The following is a 13,824-nucleotide window of genomic DNA, read 5'->3' as shown; positions in this document are numbered from 1 at the left end:
TGGAGGAGAATATGAGTACAGAGGGCTATACCATTTAACTTAAGGGAGGAGGCTGTGAGTACAGTGGGCTATACCATTTAACTTAAGGGAGGAGGCTGTGAGTACAGTGGGCTATACCATTCAACCTAAGGGAGGAGGCTGTGAGTACAATGGGCTATACCATTTAACCTAAGGGAGGAGGCTGTCAATACAGTGGGCTATACCATTTAACCTAAGGGAGGAGGCTGTCAATACAGTGGGCTATACCATTTAACCCAGAAAATGGGGAATGACCAAGATATAGGAATACAAGGCAAATGGTTGGGTGGCCAGAAGGAGCCAGTGACACCTGGGCCCACCTGGATGCCAGTGGGCCAGTCCGACACAGGGATATACCATTAGGCATGAGTGAGAAGCTGGGGATATACTACTGACACAGCCACTGGCAATGTGCGTATTCTTTGGAGGATTAGTTCACCTTTAAATGAACTTTTAGTATGATATAAAGAGAGATATTGTAAGCCAATATGCACTTGGTCTTAATTTTGTATGGTTTTTGATTTATTTGAAATTTCAGCAGTTATCTGGTTGCGTGGGCCCAGTTTACCCCGGCAGCCAGGCAATGGTTTGAATGAGAGACAGATAGATGAATAGGGGAGGGGCCTAAATAGAAAGACATGTAATAGCAATAAAATTATAGCCTAACAGAGCAACGATTTGAGTGGCTCCCATTTGTAAAACTGGAAAGAGGCAAATGATTTCAAAACTGTAGAATATAAGTAATGAAGACCAATTAAAAAAAAAATATTATTATTATGTCTGTAACATTCTAATAGTTAACTTAAAGGTAAAGAAAGCCCTTTAATATATGGGCTGATTTCTTCCCATTCACAGCCCCCTATTTCCTTCCATTCACACGTCCCCTCCTTTCCTCTATCCCCCTCTTTCCTTCCTCTCAGGGATCCTTGCATGCCAGAGGCTGCCATTGGAATGTGAGCTATGCGACGGCACAGTGGGGCTGCTGGAATGCACCAACATCCCTCCACCCCTCCCTGTAATCTTCTCTCCATATGGCCCAGCTCTGCACACCCCTCCAGCCCCTGTAAGCCGATCCCGAGCAGTGGGCTTGATCCCTACTAAAGCCCTTTTATATAAACGGGTTGGGTTCTGGTTACAAACAGGTGAACGGCGGGCTCCGACACATAGTGTTCTGATGTCTGCCTTTAGCGAGAACACCATAGGGGCCAAGCACTCTGGCAGCACCAACACAGATACAGTTCAGGTCCCATCACATGCATTGTATCAAATGAATTCTATTAGAATCAAGTTATTTTATTCAATCGGGAAAGTTTGCTAGGATACATCAATATTCACCAATGGGAAAAACTGACTGGATGCAGTGCAAAAAAGCACTGACTTGTTGCCAGGAAACCCTGAGGGTTCAGTCTCCAGCTACAAACTGTCAGGGGACTCTTCTCTTGCATACAGGGGTTCTAACTGCCACCTCTCATGCTATAGCTTATTGTGTGCCCAGAACATTCCTTCTCTGTATATCTGTATTTATACATATGGGAGGGAGGTGCCATAGTGTTTCCCTTAGACAGTACAGTATGGGGGTACAGCTTATTGTGTGCCCAGAACATTACTTCTCTGTATATTTGTATTTATACATATGGGAGGGAGGTGCCATAGTGTTTCCCTTAGACAGTACAGTATGGGGGTACAGCTTATTGTGTGCCCAGAACATTCCTTCTCTGTATATTTGTATTTATACATATGGGAGGGAGGTGCCATAGTGTTTCCCTTAGACAGTACAGTATGGGGGTACAGCTTATTGTGTGCCCAGAACATTCCTTCTCTGTATATTTGTATTTATACATATGGGAGGGAGGTGCCATAGTGTTTCCCTTAGACAGTACAGTATGGGGGTACAGCTTATTGTGTGCCCAGAACATTCCTTCTCTGTATATTTGTATTTATACATATGGGAGGGAGGTGCCATAGTGTTTCCCTTAACCAGTACAGTATGGGTGTACAGCTTATTGTGTGCCCAGAACATTCCTTCTCTGTATATTTGTATTTGTATTTATATATATATATATATATATATATATATATATGGGAGGGAGGTGCCATATTGTTTCCCTTAGACAGTACAGTATGGGGGTACAGCTTATTGTGTGCCCAGAACATTCCTTCTCTGTATATTATATTTATACATATGGGAGGGAGGTGCCATAGTGTTTCCATGAGTTGGGAACGTTACATTATAATAAATAGCAGTGAATAGAAGTAATGTAGTCACCAAACGCACCAACTCTCAGCCCCAAGAGAAGGCGTCACATGTATGGGCACTCACAAGAGAAGGTGCCAGTCACTCACACCAGAGACTGCTGTGCTGCAACTCACCGAAGGCACAGGAAAGGAGCCGTGGCGGCTCAGAAAGCAGTTAGAGACGGACAGACTGATGCCCTGAGGGTGGCTGGTGTCCTCGGGTGGGAAGACCCCTTTGGTTGTCTGTGCACAGTACGAAACAGAAGAGAAGGAAGAGGCAGCAAAGGAGCCCTGCTGAAAGAACGACAGACAGACAAACAGAGAGGAGGTGGAAAGGAAAGGGAGAGAGTAAAACATGGAAGTGGCTGTAGAGGCACATAACCCGTCTGCGGGGAACAGAGTCACTTTGTCATACAAGCCTGAGAGAGGGACAACATAACATATAACCAAAATCTCCTTCTTCACCCTGACCAGAGTGGCATCTCATAGGGCATTAGCTTCACATTACAGTGATCTGAAGCCTATTTGGGTATCTCTAAGTATCATCTGGAACCATATGCCCCAAGTGCCCATGTACACTGGCCCCCAGCTTTGCTAAGTTGGCACCCTAATGGCCATGGAAGACTTAATTCTGACACCAGGCTAGAAGGGCACACACGTATATATGTATGGTCAGCCCATTTGTGTAGCAGCACATATTTGGGAAACCCAATACCCGACAATAGGAAGAGCTACCCGCTAGCCGTGAATTGGCACCACCCGGCTCAGCCAGAAGGAGCTGGCGCATACTTACCATTTGCCTTTGCTTTGGGGGTAAGGCAGGGGGCGGGGCACGCTCGTGGCCAGATTCGGGGCTGCTGAAGGAGTCGTTGAAGCCGTAAACCTCGCGGAGATGTTTGTTCTTCTGCTGGTAGATGTGCTCGTTCTGCGGGGTTTGGTAGAAGACGGACGGCTGCGGTTCAGAGTAGTCTTCTACAAAGCGCATGTAGGTCATCACTGGAACACAAGAGGGGAGAACACTGACTGTCTCTGAAAGCCTGGGGGCCAATTATTTACCATTAAACTGCTGAATAGCACCAGCGGTGGAACCCCTGTGCAAGTACACCCGGGCCCAGCTGAGTGACAAGAACCTTTAGGTAAGATGCGGGCATAGGTTTTGGTTCTCCTTAACATGTCTGCCTACTTGTGTGGATATTCTTACTCCCAACATCATCCCACTTGCTGACGGCTGCTTAATGCCGCAGTTCAGCAACACTGGGAAGAACTGCAGGTTGAAGAAGCCTAGATAGGACTCCGCTTCCTGTACCATCCTGCAGCCTCTTCCCATTCGCTGCACTGTAGGCCTAGTCACTGAGCCACAGAGTCCCTTTCAGCACAGCCGTGAATGGTGGAGCTGCAGAGACCAGCACTATTTACTTGGGGTTTGGATGGGACATTGTGCCACCTCATTAAAAAGAATTAGCTGTGCCATCCTTAAGCTTGGCATGGTTTGAATAGGGTTCCATGACGCAGCCCATCCCCTTCAGAGCCAAAGTATTGCTGAGCTTGTCATATCTTTGCTTGTTTACAGAAAATGGTCCAGCGGGTCTCGCTCCCTGCAAGCCGATAGCTACAAAGGACTGGGCACCAAGATAAAGTGATGCCATTTTTGGGTTTGGGAACTGAAACAACACTGACTAAGCGCTTAGACTCTGAGAACATCTAGACCCACTCCATGTAAGAGGGATGTTATTTACTTTAGAAACAGTGCCTACCTCTGTAGGACTGGTCTCACCAATCAATGCTCTTATTCAGGCCTCTGGTGCTGAATTATAACTCCCAGCATGTAGCTGATGAGAACTCAGAGTGAACCAATGATGGAAGCTCTCATTCAATTTACTAGGGGACGTCGCTGACACTTACTATGTTTGTTCTTCTTCTCAGGGAGTGGGGGAGGATTCTCTGGAATCCCATCCGACTCTGCGGCAACAAAGTCCAACAGGAATTCTGCCTGAGAAGGGCTTCCTTGCTGGAAAGGCGAGACGGCAGCAAAGGGAGGCATAGCGGCACTAACAAATGGGGACAAGTCATCTTCGCAGAGGTTATCATACTGAGAGGGGTGCCTTTCGTAGCAGCCGCGGATACTGTCAGAAGTCTGGGGGGCCGTACTCCTCCTTTTCTTCTGAGGTAGGGCGGGTGGGGTTTCTACAGCCGAATGCTCTGAATTTGGGGTGTCGCCGGCGGGCATCTGGAAGCTCTGTCCTTGAAAGGGGGAGGCAGACTCGAGGGATTCAGGGAGAGGGCTGAGAATGGTTCCATGGCCCGGCACTTGGTCTGTTCTGGAGAGGTCCTCTTGCAGGAATTCATAGTCTGGGTCATAGTTATCTGATGGAATAGGATAAAAGAAAAATCAGAGGCAAAAACAAGCAAGTCATTCCGTTTCTCACCTAACTGTACACAGATCTATGTATCTATCTATGTGTTAAAGGGGAACTCCAGCTTCACCAAAATATATTAAAGAGCCCCACATAAAACAGATACCCCTAATATACCTATCACTACAATCTGTTCCTTCAAAAAGTATAAATAAATACCATTTCTATATGCTGAAATCCAGCTGCAAAACAGTTGTTCTCTTTCTGCATCATTTGAAATCCTGGCAGGGGAGGAGGGACTAAAACATTGATGTTACAAATTGTAACAGCCACAGCTTACAGACAGCATGCAGGAACTACATAACCCACAATGCATTGCTCTGGGATGTTCCTTTCCTTATTGACATCACGTGTGGAGGGAATTGTGGGATTGGGAGCATGCAGGCCGAGGACAGTCAACTACCTGGCACAATATAAAGGGTAACGGGCAGTATATAATACTAAGTGGATAGGAGGAGGCGTGCAAGCTCTTGTGGCTAATGTTAAATAATAACTTATTACACAAACCCATGGCATGGATGAGAGCATCTTAAATGTCTGACTCAGCCGAAGAGGCTGTGCGGTCACTTCTACGGAATGTTCCTGTGTTGGTTCTGAGAGCTGTCAGAATCTTTTGAACCTGTTGTGTTATGACTCCACTAGACAGTTACAGCTGCCGCCTCACCACAAGAGGAAGTAGCTCCTTGCGAGCATGTCTGCACTATAAGAACACTATCACAGCAAAATGGAAGAGACACCCAGAGGTAGAGCTACACCGATTCTAAAAGTTTGGAATTTTAGCAGTTATATGGTTGCTAGGGTCCAAACTACCCTAGCAACCAGGCAGTGGTGTGACTGAGAAACTGGAATATGAATAGGAAAAGGTCTGAATAGAAAGATATGGAATAAATGATGAAGACCAACTGAAAAGCACCCCTTTAATTGCCTTACCTAGAGTTTCACAGCTGGTGTTTCGGGAGCACTGGCCGCTGTCTCTGTCCAGCGAAGAGAGCTGCTCGTCTGATTTGCTGAGCTTCCCTATACTACTGCAGGGAGAAAGGCGCGGCGACTCTCCCCCGTATGACTGACTTCCACCGGATAACCTGCGACGTACGTAGCAATCCCCTTCAAAATCCTACAAAAAGTGATACCAAGTCAGCCACCAGTTTAACAAGCTTCCAGGGTCCATAGGTCGGCAATGCTTGGGATACACAGGGGCTTGCTTATTATGGGATCACTACTGCAGGGCATGCTGGGAGCACAGAATTATGGGAGGTCCATGATTAGGGATGTTCCCACTAACCTGGTTATTAATTCCAATGGGCAAGCTGGAGCCACTCGTGGCACGGCTCATGGGTGCCACCACTGCCACTCGGGTGGGTGAAGGTGCAGATTGTCTTTTCTTTGGGGGTAAAGCGGGTGGAGGGCTGCAAACAAACAATAAACCATGTTAGATGACGAAATCCCTCTAGGATAAAAATGTAGACAGTATTTTGCACAAAAAAACCCAAATGTGGTTACGGAACAGTTCCTCTCTGCAGGGAATGTAAACCCTCATTTATAGTATTGCAGAAGTAGTCCTTTGTGGCACTTCCGCCCCATGCATCTAGGACCGACTGTAAAAACCTCACTGAAGATTAAATATATTTTTGGTTCTTTCTTGGAGAAGCAGTAAATATATTAATGTTCCAAAAGCGATATTGGGGAACAAAATATGGGGGTCCTAAGTCAGCAGTGAATATTCTCGGCTGACACTCACCCATCAGACTGCTGCCATAAGGGAACGAGGCCCCTTTATAAACTTGGTACTATAAACATGGCACTGCCGTCTTGCCCTGGGCATAGTCTGTAGAATGAACGAGGCCGTAATGCTACTACTCTGTTTGGCACCATAGGGTGTAGGTTAAAAGTCCAAAGATACCTGTTATCCATTACTCGGATTCCTGGTAGCGGGGGCTTTGGCGGCGCTAACTCTTCACTCTCCAAACTGTCTACTTGAGCTTCCTTAGATGTCGGCTCAGGAGTCTTGTTGAGGATTTCTAGCTCACGCTCAGATAAGGGCAATTCTGTGGTGCTGAGAGGGATAAGAATACACAGACATGGAACACACCATTTATTTAGTAATAGATAAGGTTATGTCATTAGGTTACAGCAAGATGGGACAGCAATAGAAACCCAGGGGATTATATAGGCCTAGGCCATAGGCAGGCTTACCTGTCAGTTTTGGATGCTGGTAAACTGGGCTTCACTGTGGTAGTGGGAGATGGGTGTTCCTGTTTCTCAATCATCAGGCGCACCAGTTCCTGCAAAGGGACACAAGAGATATTATATGGCTACCACTTACCTTTCATTAGATCCATAACTGAAAGGCTAATCCTACTCCTAAGAAGTTGTTTTGAAACGAAGCATTGATCCCACCTCCAAACATATCTGTCTACTTGTACCAGCACCATATGCAGCCCAAATAAATAGTACAGTGCTCATTCCTGGTTGGCTCTAAGGGGTTATAACAACATAGAAAAGCTATGAAAAAGGGTACCAAGTGTCGACAAAGAGCTTGGAGAAGGGTAAGAAGACATGTAAAGAAGGAAGAGGCTACCACAGGGAAATAGAAAAGCTAGCAAGAGGACACAAAGGGAAAAAAAATAAAATAACAGGAGCACCAGCCCGGGGTAAAGGGTAAGCGACAAAAGTCATTTGGCACCCCCATTGATTTTTACCTTTCCTTTGCAGATTAAGTGCTAAGGAAGGGGTTAAGAAGACCCATGAAAATGATAAAGGGCACAGAGGCAATGAAGGGCTAAGGAAGGGGCTAAGGAAGGGGTTAAGGAGACCCATGAAAATGTCAGAGGGTAAAGAGGCAATGAAGGGGTTAAAGAGACCCATGAAAATGAAAGAGGGTACAGAGGCAATGAAGGGCTAAGGAAGGGGTTAAAGAGATCCATGAAAATGAAAGAGGGTACAGAGGCAATGAAGGGCTAAGGAGACCCATGAAAATGAAAGAGGGTACAGAGGCAATGAAGGGCTAAGGAAGGGGTTAAGGAGACCCATGAAAATGAAAGAGCGTACAGGGGCAATGAAGGGCTAAGGAAGGGGTTAAAGAGACCCATGAAAGAGGGTATAGAGGCAATGATGGGCTAAAAAAGAAGGTAATAGAAATGGAGCCCAGTGCAGGACACACATGCTTCCTATAAAGATAGGAAAGTGTTAGCTTTACTGCAAAGCTCCTCAGCACACAGGGATTCCAGGGCAGGGCATTAGGGAGCCTGTATAAACGGCCCCATCCTGGGCTGCCCCCCAAGGAGACATCTGGAAACCATTCAGCCAACATGTGGCACTTTATATAGGTTTTTATAGGGGCTTCTTGCTGCTGTTAAGCAAAATGATGTTTTGGCAAGTGTCCCTTAACACTGCACTTCTGTTTCTGCCTGCCTACTTCATAGCCAAAGCAACTGGCCCATAGTCCGTCTGCCCAGCTCTATTATGCACAAAAGCTTTAGGGGTCTTCAAGTGACGAGGGAGATTGACAATACCCTCTCTGACACATCTCAGACGCACACATACACGGCAGCTCCGTCGGCTCATACCAACGGGTACAGAGAACTCGCCTGTCTGCCAAAAGCGGCGCGACTGCTTCCCTTGATCTGCATATGTTTGTACAAACAGAGACATGGAGTAACAGCCAGCTGGCAAAGCATTTGTCCTGTAAAGCCCCAGCAGATGTCAGGCATGCCGCACCGGCACCAAAGCACTTGCTGTTGAACGGGGACCAGCATTTAGATTGCAAGCTCTTGTGGCAGATGATCGCTATAATGCAGTACAGGAGAGATCTATGGCCGCTGCCTGCACAGGGATCCTAATGCTATACTGAGGACTTTACGGGCCCTCAATCAGAATCTCAGGGGCCCGGCTTAACTGTGCCGAGAGGGGAAATCACAGCTGTGGAGCTGAACGTCAGGAAGGAAGAAGCCTGGAAATCTCCCAATAATCTGACTTCACTGCTTGGATGACCTCACGGATGCGAAGTCCAGCTGTTTAGTCTCCAGCGAGCGGTGACGGCTGCCAGGCGTACAGCTGCGTTTAACCCCTCGGCAACAGTCGCTAGCAACCGAACGCTGGAAACATTCAGCCGCCCAATCTATAGCTCCATAATGGCAAGCAGTCTTCATAGATACTTGGGAAAGGGGTTACACAAATAATAAGCTCAACTTAAGGTGGCCCTACACGATATCAGCTACGGTAACACCTACGGGCGGACGATATCGGGCTAATTCGGTTGTTTGGCCCCGGAACTAAATGTTCCATTCATGACTAGGAACCCTAAACTTCATTTACAAATTACACTAATCTCTAAATTCTTCTCCTCCATACAGACAGGAAAGGTTACCAGCCCCAAAGCCAAATGATCAATGAGCAATGGGATCATTACCCATATACAGTGGGTATAGGTGCCCGTCAGTTTGGGGACCTCATCAACGAGCCGATGTGGTCCCCAATCCGACAGATAATCAAACCTCGAGATCTGGCTGATTTCATGCCAGATGTCGGTTGGGCAGGCCTGTCATTAGTGCCCATACACGGGACAAATAAGCTGCTGAATCGGACCAGTATCAGCAGCTAGAATCAGCCCATGTATGGCCACCTTAAAATGTGCTCCCAAAATTCCCACTGTGAGGTAGGACCCTTGGAGTTGTAGTTCAGCAACTTCATGCAGGAATGCCAAAAGTTGGCCATATCTGTTCCATGGAGGAGATGATTATAGAGACTAGTGCAATTGGTAAATGGAGTTTAGGGTTCCCAGCCATGAATGGGACATTTCTTTCTATGGATAGAGCATGTACAGCAGCCATAGAAACATTAAAGTGCCAAGTGTTGACATTGCCCTAACCCACTTTTGCTCTCTTGCTAAACAGATTCAGACAATATTTTCTTTCCATGGAACTTATGAAGAATAGGAAGTGTGGAATACACACACTGTTATTGTATTTTAGGATATATTAATCCATTTTCAAATAAAACAGGCCTAAATAACATGCTTATATTTTACACACTGAATCAGGATGTTGTTGGGTGGAGATCCCCTTTAACTAATAAACAGTTATATCTGTAGTTATGAATGTTAAAAAACACTTTTTACTGGCTATTTATATATCATTTCCCTAAACGCCGCTGGGCGCCAAATGTTGACGCTATTCAGTGGGAGGGCTGCTAATCCATGAAGTAAGAACAATGGATTTATGGGCTTGGCACCGGAGCTCATTAGGAAATGTGCTGGAAACACAAACGAGCAGCGGTCTCAGTGGGAGTCGCACAGCAGGGATACGAACCTTCACGCCATCCAGGACGGCCTTTATCACGTCTTTGACGGTGGTGACCATCTCCTTGTCCTCCGAGTTGACGCCTTCCAGCATGACCTGGTCAGACCAGCGAATCAGATTGGCGAGGGATTGGTACACGCGGCTGTAGCAGGAAGAGATGGCGGTGCTGGGTATAAAGGAGAGATAGAATGATAAGCGTGATTTATTCAAAATATATCATCCCCCCCTTTTTGACGTAGTATTCCGCTGCCGATTAATAAGGACTCATTCCCCCCACCCCTCCTTAGGCTAGCAGAATCATTCAACCCCTCCTCCTTCACTTTTTACCATGTTACAGAAGGATGTCTGCTTTCCAAGGTGGGGGAAAGAGTCTATGGAAAGACAACAAGTCGGACTTTAAGTCTAAGAATCTCTTTCTGTAACATGGAAAAAGGTGAAGAAGGGGTTAAACTACTCTGCCAGCCTAAGGTGGGGGTGTATTTCTTATTATAATCTATTACTTCAACATTAAACTCTCTTGACCTGACTTGTAGGAACCATTTTGCCACTCCCCTTAGGCTGGCAGAGTCATGCAACCGCTCCTTCTCCTTCATCCATGTGATGGTTTCTAAGTGACTCTACCAGGCTAAGGGGGCGGAGAAAAGGTTCCTATGAGTCAGAGGCAAACTATGCAACTCCTCCTTCCATGTTACATTGGTGCTTTCAAAAGTGACTGTAGCAGGCTAAGGGGGCGGGGAAAAAGGCTCCTATTAGTCAGGGGCAGACTATTACAAAGGGGGGGGGGGGGAGGGATATTTTTCCTTTAATAATACATATTTTCCCAATATGTGGATATGAGATTCTTCAATATTACTTACAGCTCTAAAAACAAGACACTTGGGCAAAACCCTCAGGGTCACACTGAACATTGCTATCTATGCCCAAAGCAATGTGATGTAAGACAGTTACAAATAATGATGGGATGGGACAGATCTCCTGTGGTTTAACAGCATTTGACTACATAACCTACCTGGATTATTTCCTAATAATAGACTGTGGTGTAATTACATAGATACATAGATCTTCCCATAATTTGGATCTCCATACCTTCAGTCTACTAAAAAATCATTTCAATGTTAATTAAACCCAATAAGGGGTAATTATATCTTAGTTGGGATCAAGTACAGGTACTGTTTTATTATTACAGAGAAAAGGGAATCATTTAACCATGAAATAAACCCAATAGGGCTGTTCTGCCCCCAATAAGGGGTAATTATATCTTAGTTGGGATCAAGTACAGGTACTGTTTTATTATTACAGAGAAAAGGGAATCATTTAACCATGAAATAAACCCAATAGGGCTGTTCTGCCCCCCAATAAGGGGTAATTATATCTTAGTTGGGATCAAGTACAGGTACTGTTTTATTATTACAGAGAAAAGGGAATCATTTAACCATTAAATAAACCCAATAGGGCTGTTCTGCCCCCAATAAGGGGTAATTATATCTTAGTTGGGATCAAGTACAGGTACTGTTTTATTATTACAGAGAAAAGGGAATCATTTAACCATTAAATAAACCCAATAGGGCTGTTCTGCCCCCAATAAGGGGTAATTATATCTTAGTTGGGATCAAGTACAGGTACTGTTTTATTATTACAGAGAAAAGGGAATCATTTAACCATTAAATAAACCCAATAGGGCTGTTCTGCCCCCAATAAGGGGTAATTATATCTTAGTTGGGATCAAGTACAGGTACTGTTTTATTATTACAGAGAAAAGGGAATCATTTAACCATTTCTGCCCCCAGATGGGATCAAGTACAAGGAACTTTTAAAAATTACAATTATTTGCTTATAATGGAATTTACAGGAGATAGCATTTTAGAATTTACACATGAAGGATTTGAATTCAGTTCTCCCAGGCAAAAAGTGATGGGGGGTCACCAACCTTTCTTGACACCGAGTATCCACTTGCACCAATGGCAAAATGGCTTCCAACACTTTGCTCGCCGACCCTGGCAGCATCACCAGCACCATCTTGTCCACCGCCATCTTGTCAACAATTGTCTTAAAGTAACGCAAGGCATTAACGACTTCTTTCTCCTGTTCCTCCAAGCGGCTTAAGGTCTAGAAATAAAATTGGAACAAGAATCATGTATCGGTTGATTTTACAGATGAAACATATCAAACGTTTCACCTACTAAACAGATGGCAAGCTTCAACAAGAGGGATAAGATGAATTGAGAAGAAGGTAGGCTACAAGGTATCACTAAGCCCTACATGACTTTAATATTGGTGGGAATAGTGACAGCGTGGGGGGTGGTACTATGGAATACCATGAGTATAAGGATGCATCCGGTATGTAACCTTGGTTCACTCAAAATTAAGACGACAAGATGGGTCTGTAGTTGGGTTCTGACCCTACAACAAGAACACAAAACACCTATGTATATTGAGAGCAGGATGGGTTGGGTCTCATTTGTAGCTGGATTCAGGACCCTACCACATATACACAACAACACACATATCCAAGATGGGTCTGGTGTTTCATCTGTAGTTGGGTTGGGTCCCTCATCTGAAGCTGGGTTCAGACCCTACCACAACAATAAATATTCATGATGACACCAGGGTGGGTCATGTGTTTTATCTGTAGTTGGATTCAGACCCAACCACAAGAACACATATCCAGGATAGGTCAGTTGTTTCATCTGTAGTTGGGTTCAGACCCAATCACAAGAACACATATCCAGGATAGGTCAGTTGTTTCATCTGTAGTTGGGTTGGGTCCCTCATCTGAAGCTGGGTTCAGACCCTACCACAACAATACATTTTCATGATGACACGAGGATAGGTCAAGTGTTTCAGTTGTACTTGGATTGAGACCCAACCACAGGAACACATATCCAGGATAGGTCTGGTGTTTCATCTGTAGTTGGGTTGGGTCCTTCATCTGAAGCTGGGTTCAAAACCAACCACAACAATAAATATTCATGATGACACCAGGATAGGTCAGGTGTTTCATCTGTAGTTGGGTTCAGACCCTACCACAACAATAAATATTCATGACGACACCAGAATGGGTCTGGTGTTTCATCTGTAGTTGGGTTGGGTCCCTCATCTGAAGCTGGGTTCAGACCCTACCACAACAATAAATATTCATGATGACACCAGGATAGGTCAGGTGTTTCAGTTGTACTTGGATTGGGTCCTTCATCTGAAGCTGGGTTCAGACCCTACCACAACAATATTCATGAAGACACCAGGATAGGTCAGATGTTTCATCTGTAGTTGGGTTCAGACCCTACCACAACAATAAATATTCATGACAACACCAGGATGGGTCAGGTGTTTCATCTGTAGTTGGGTTCAGACCCTACCACAACAATAAATATTCACGATGACACCAGGATGGGTCAGGTGTTTCATCTGTAGTTGGGTTGGGTCCTTCATCTGAAGCTGGGTTCAGACCCTACCACAACAATATTCATGAAGACACCAGAATAGGTCAGGTGTTTCATCTATAGTTGCATTCAGACCCAATCACAAGAACACAGACCACCTATTATACACAATGACACCAGGATGCTAAAGGGTTGGGTCTTTGGTTTGTAGTTGGGTTTAGACCCTACCACAACACCACCTATGTATAATTATTACTAGCAGAACTCCCAGTGGGCCCAAGCAACTGCTTATTTCTACCAAAGGTTTTCATGACACCTACTACATTTAGCAGTATCGACATGTAATTGTTGCAAGGGCAAGCCTCTATGAGACCCAGTCAAACACTGCCAGGATAGGTTGAGTGTTTCTTATGAAGTTGGCTCCAGGACCCTTCCACAACAACACAAAAACTAATTTCCAAAACAGTGACCAGGATGTGG

At 45.2% G+C, this 13,824-nt stretch overlaps 1 protein-coding gene across 5 annotated transcripts in view; it reads right to left on the bottom strand.

The window, feature by feature from the left end:
* Positions 1–13,824, bottom strand: part of rapgef1 (Rap guanine nucleotide exchange factor 1) — a 59,329-nt gene that overhangs the window by 12,050 nt on the left and 33,455 nt on the right. For 3 of the 5 annotated variants that reach the window (XM_031890514.1, XM_012968551.3, XM_012968552.3), the window contains exons 3-11: positions 11,892–12,070; positions 9,974–10,130; positions 6,861–6,949; positions 6,568–6,720; positions 5,950–6,073; positions 5,598–5,781; positions 4,156–4,617; positions 3,047–3,249; positions 2,389–2,547 (exon numbers count right to left, since the gene is read on the bottom strand). In XM_031890514.1, coding sequence (XP_031746374.1) covers positions 2,389–2,547; positions 3,047–3,249; positions 4,156–4,617; positions 5,598–5,781; positions 5,950–6,073; positions 6,568–6,720; positions 6,861–6,949; positions 9,974–10,130; positions 11,892–12,070 — 1,710 coding nt within the window. 5 annotated transcript variants of the gene reach the window in all.

The sequence above is a fragment of the Xenopus tropicalis genome, chromosome 8 (assembly GCF_000004195.4).
Source record: "Xenopus tropicalis strain Nigerian chromosome 8, UCB_Xtro_10.0, whole genome shotgun sequence".
Taxonomy (NCBI): Eukaryota; Metazoa; Chordata; class Amphibia; order Anura; family Pipidae; genus Xenopus; species Xenopus tropicalis.
The sequence above is the reverse complement of the archived record's forward strand: the minus strand, read 5'-3'. Positions and strand labels throughout refer to the sequence as shown.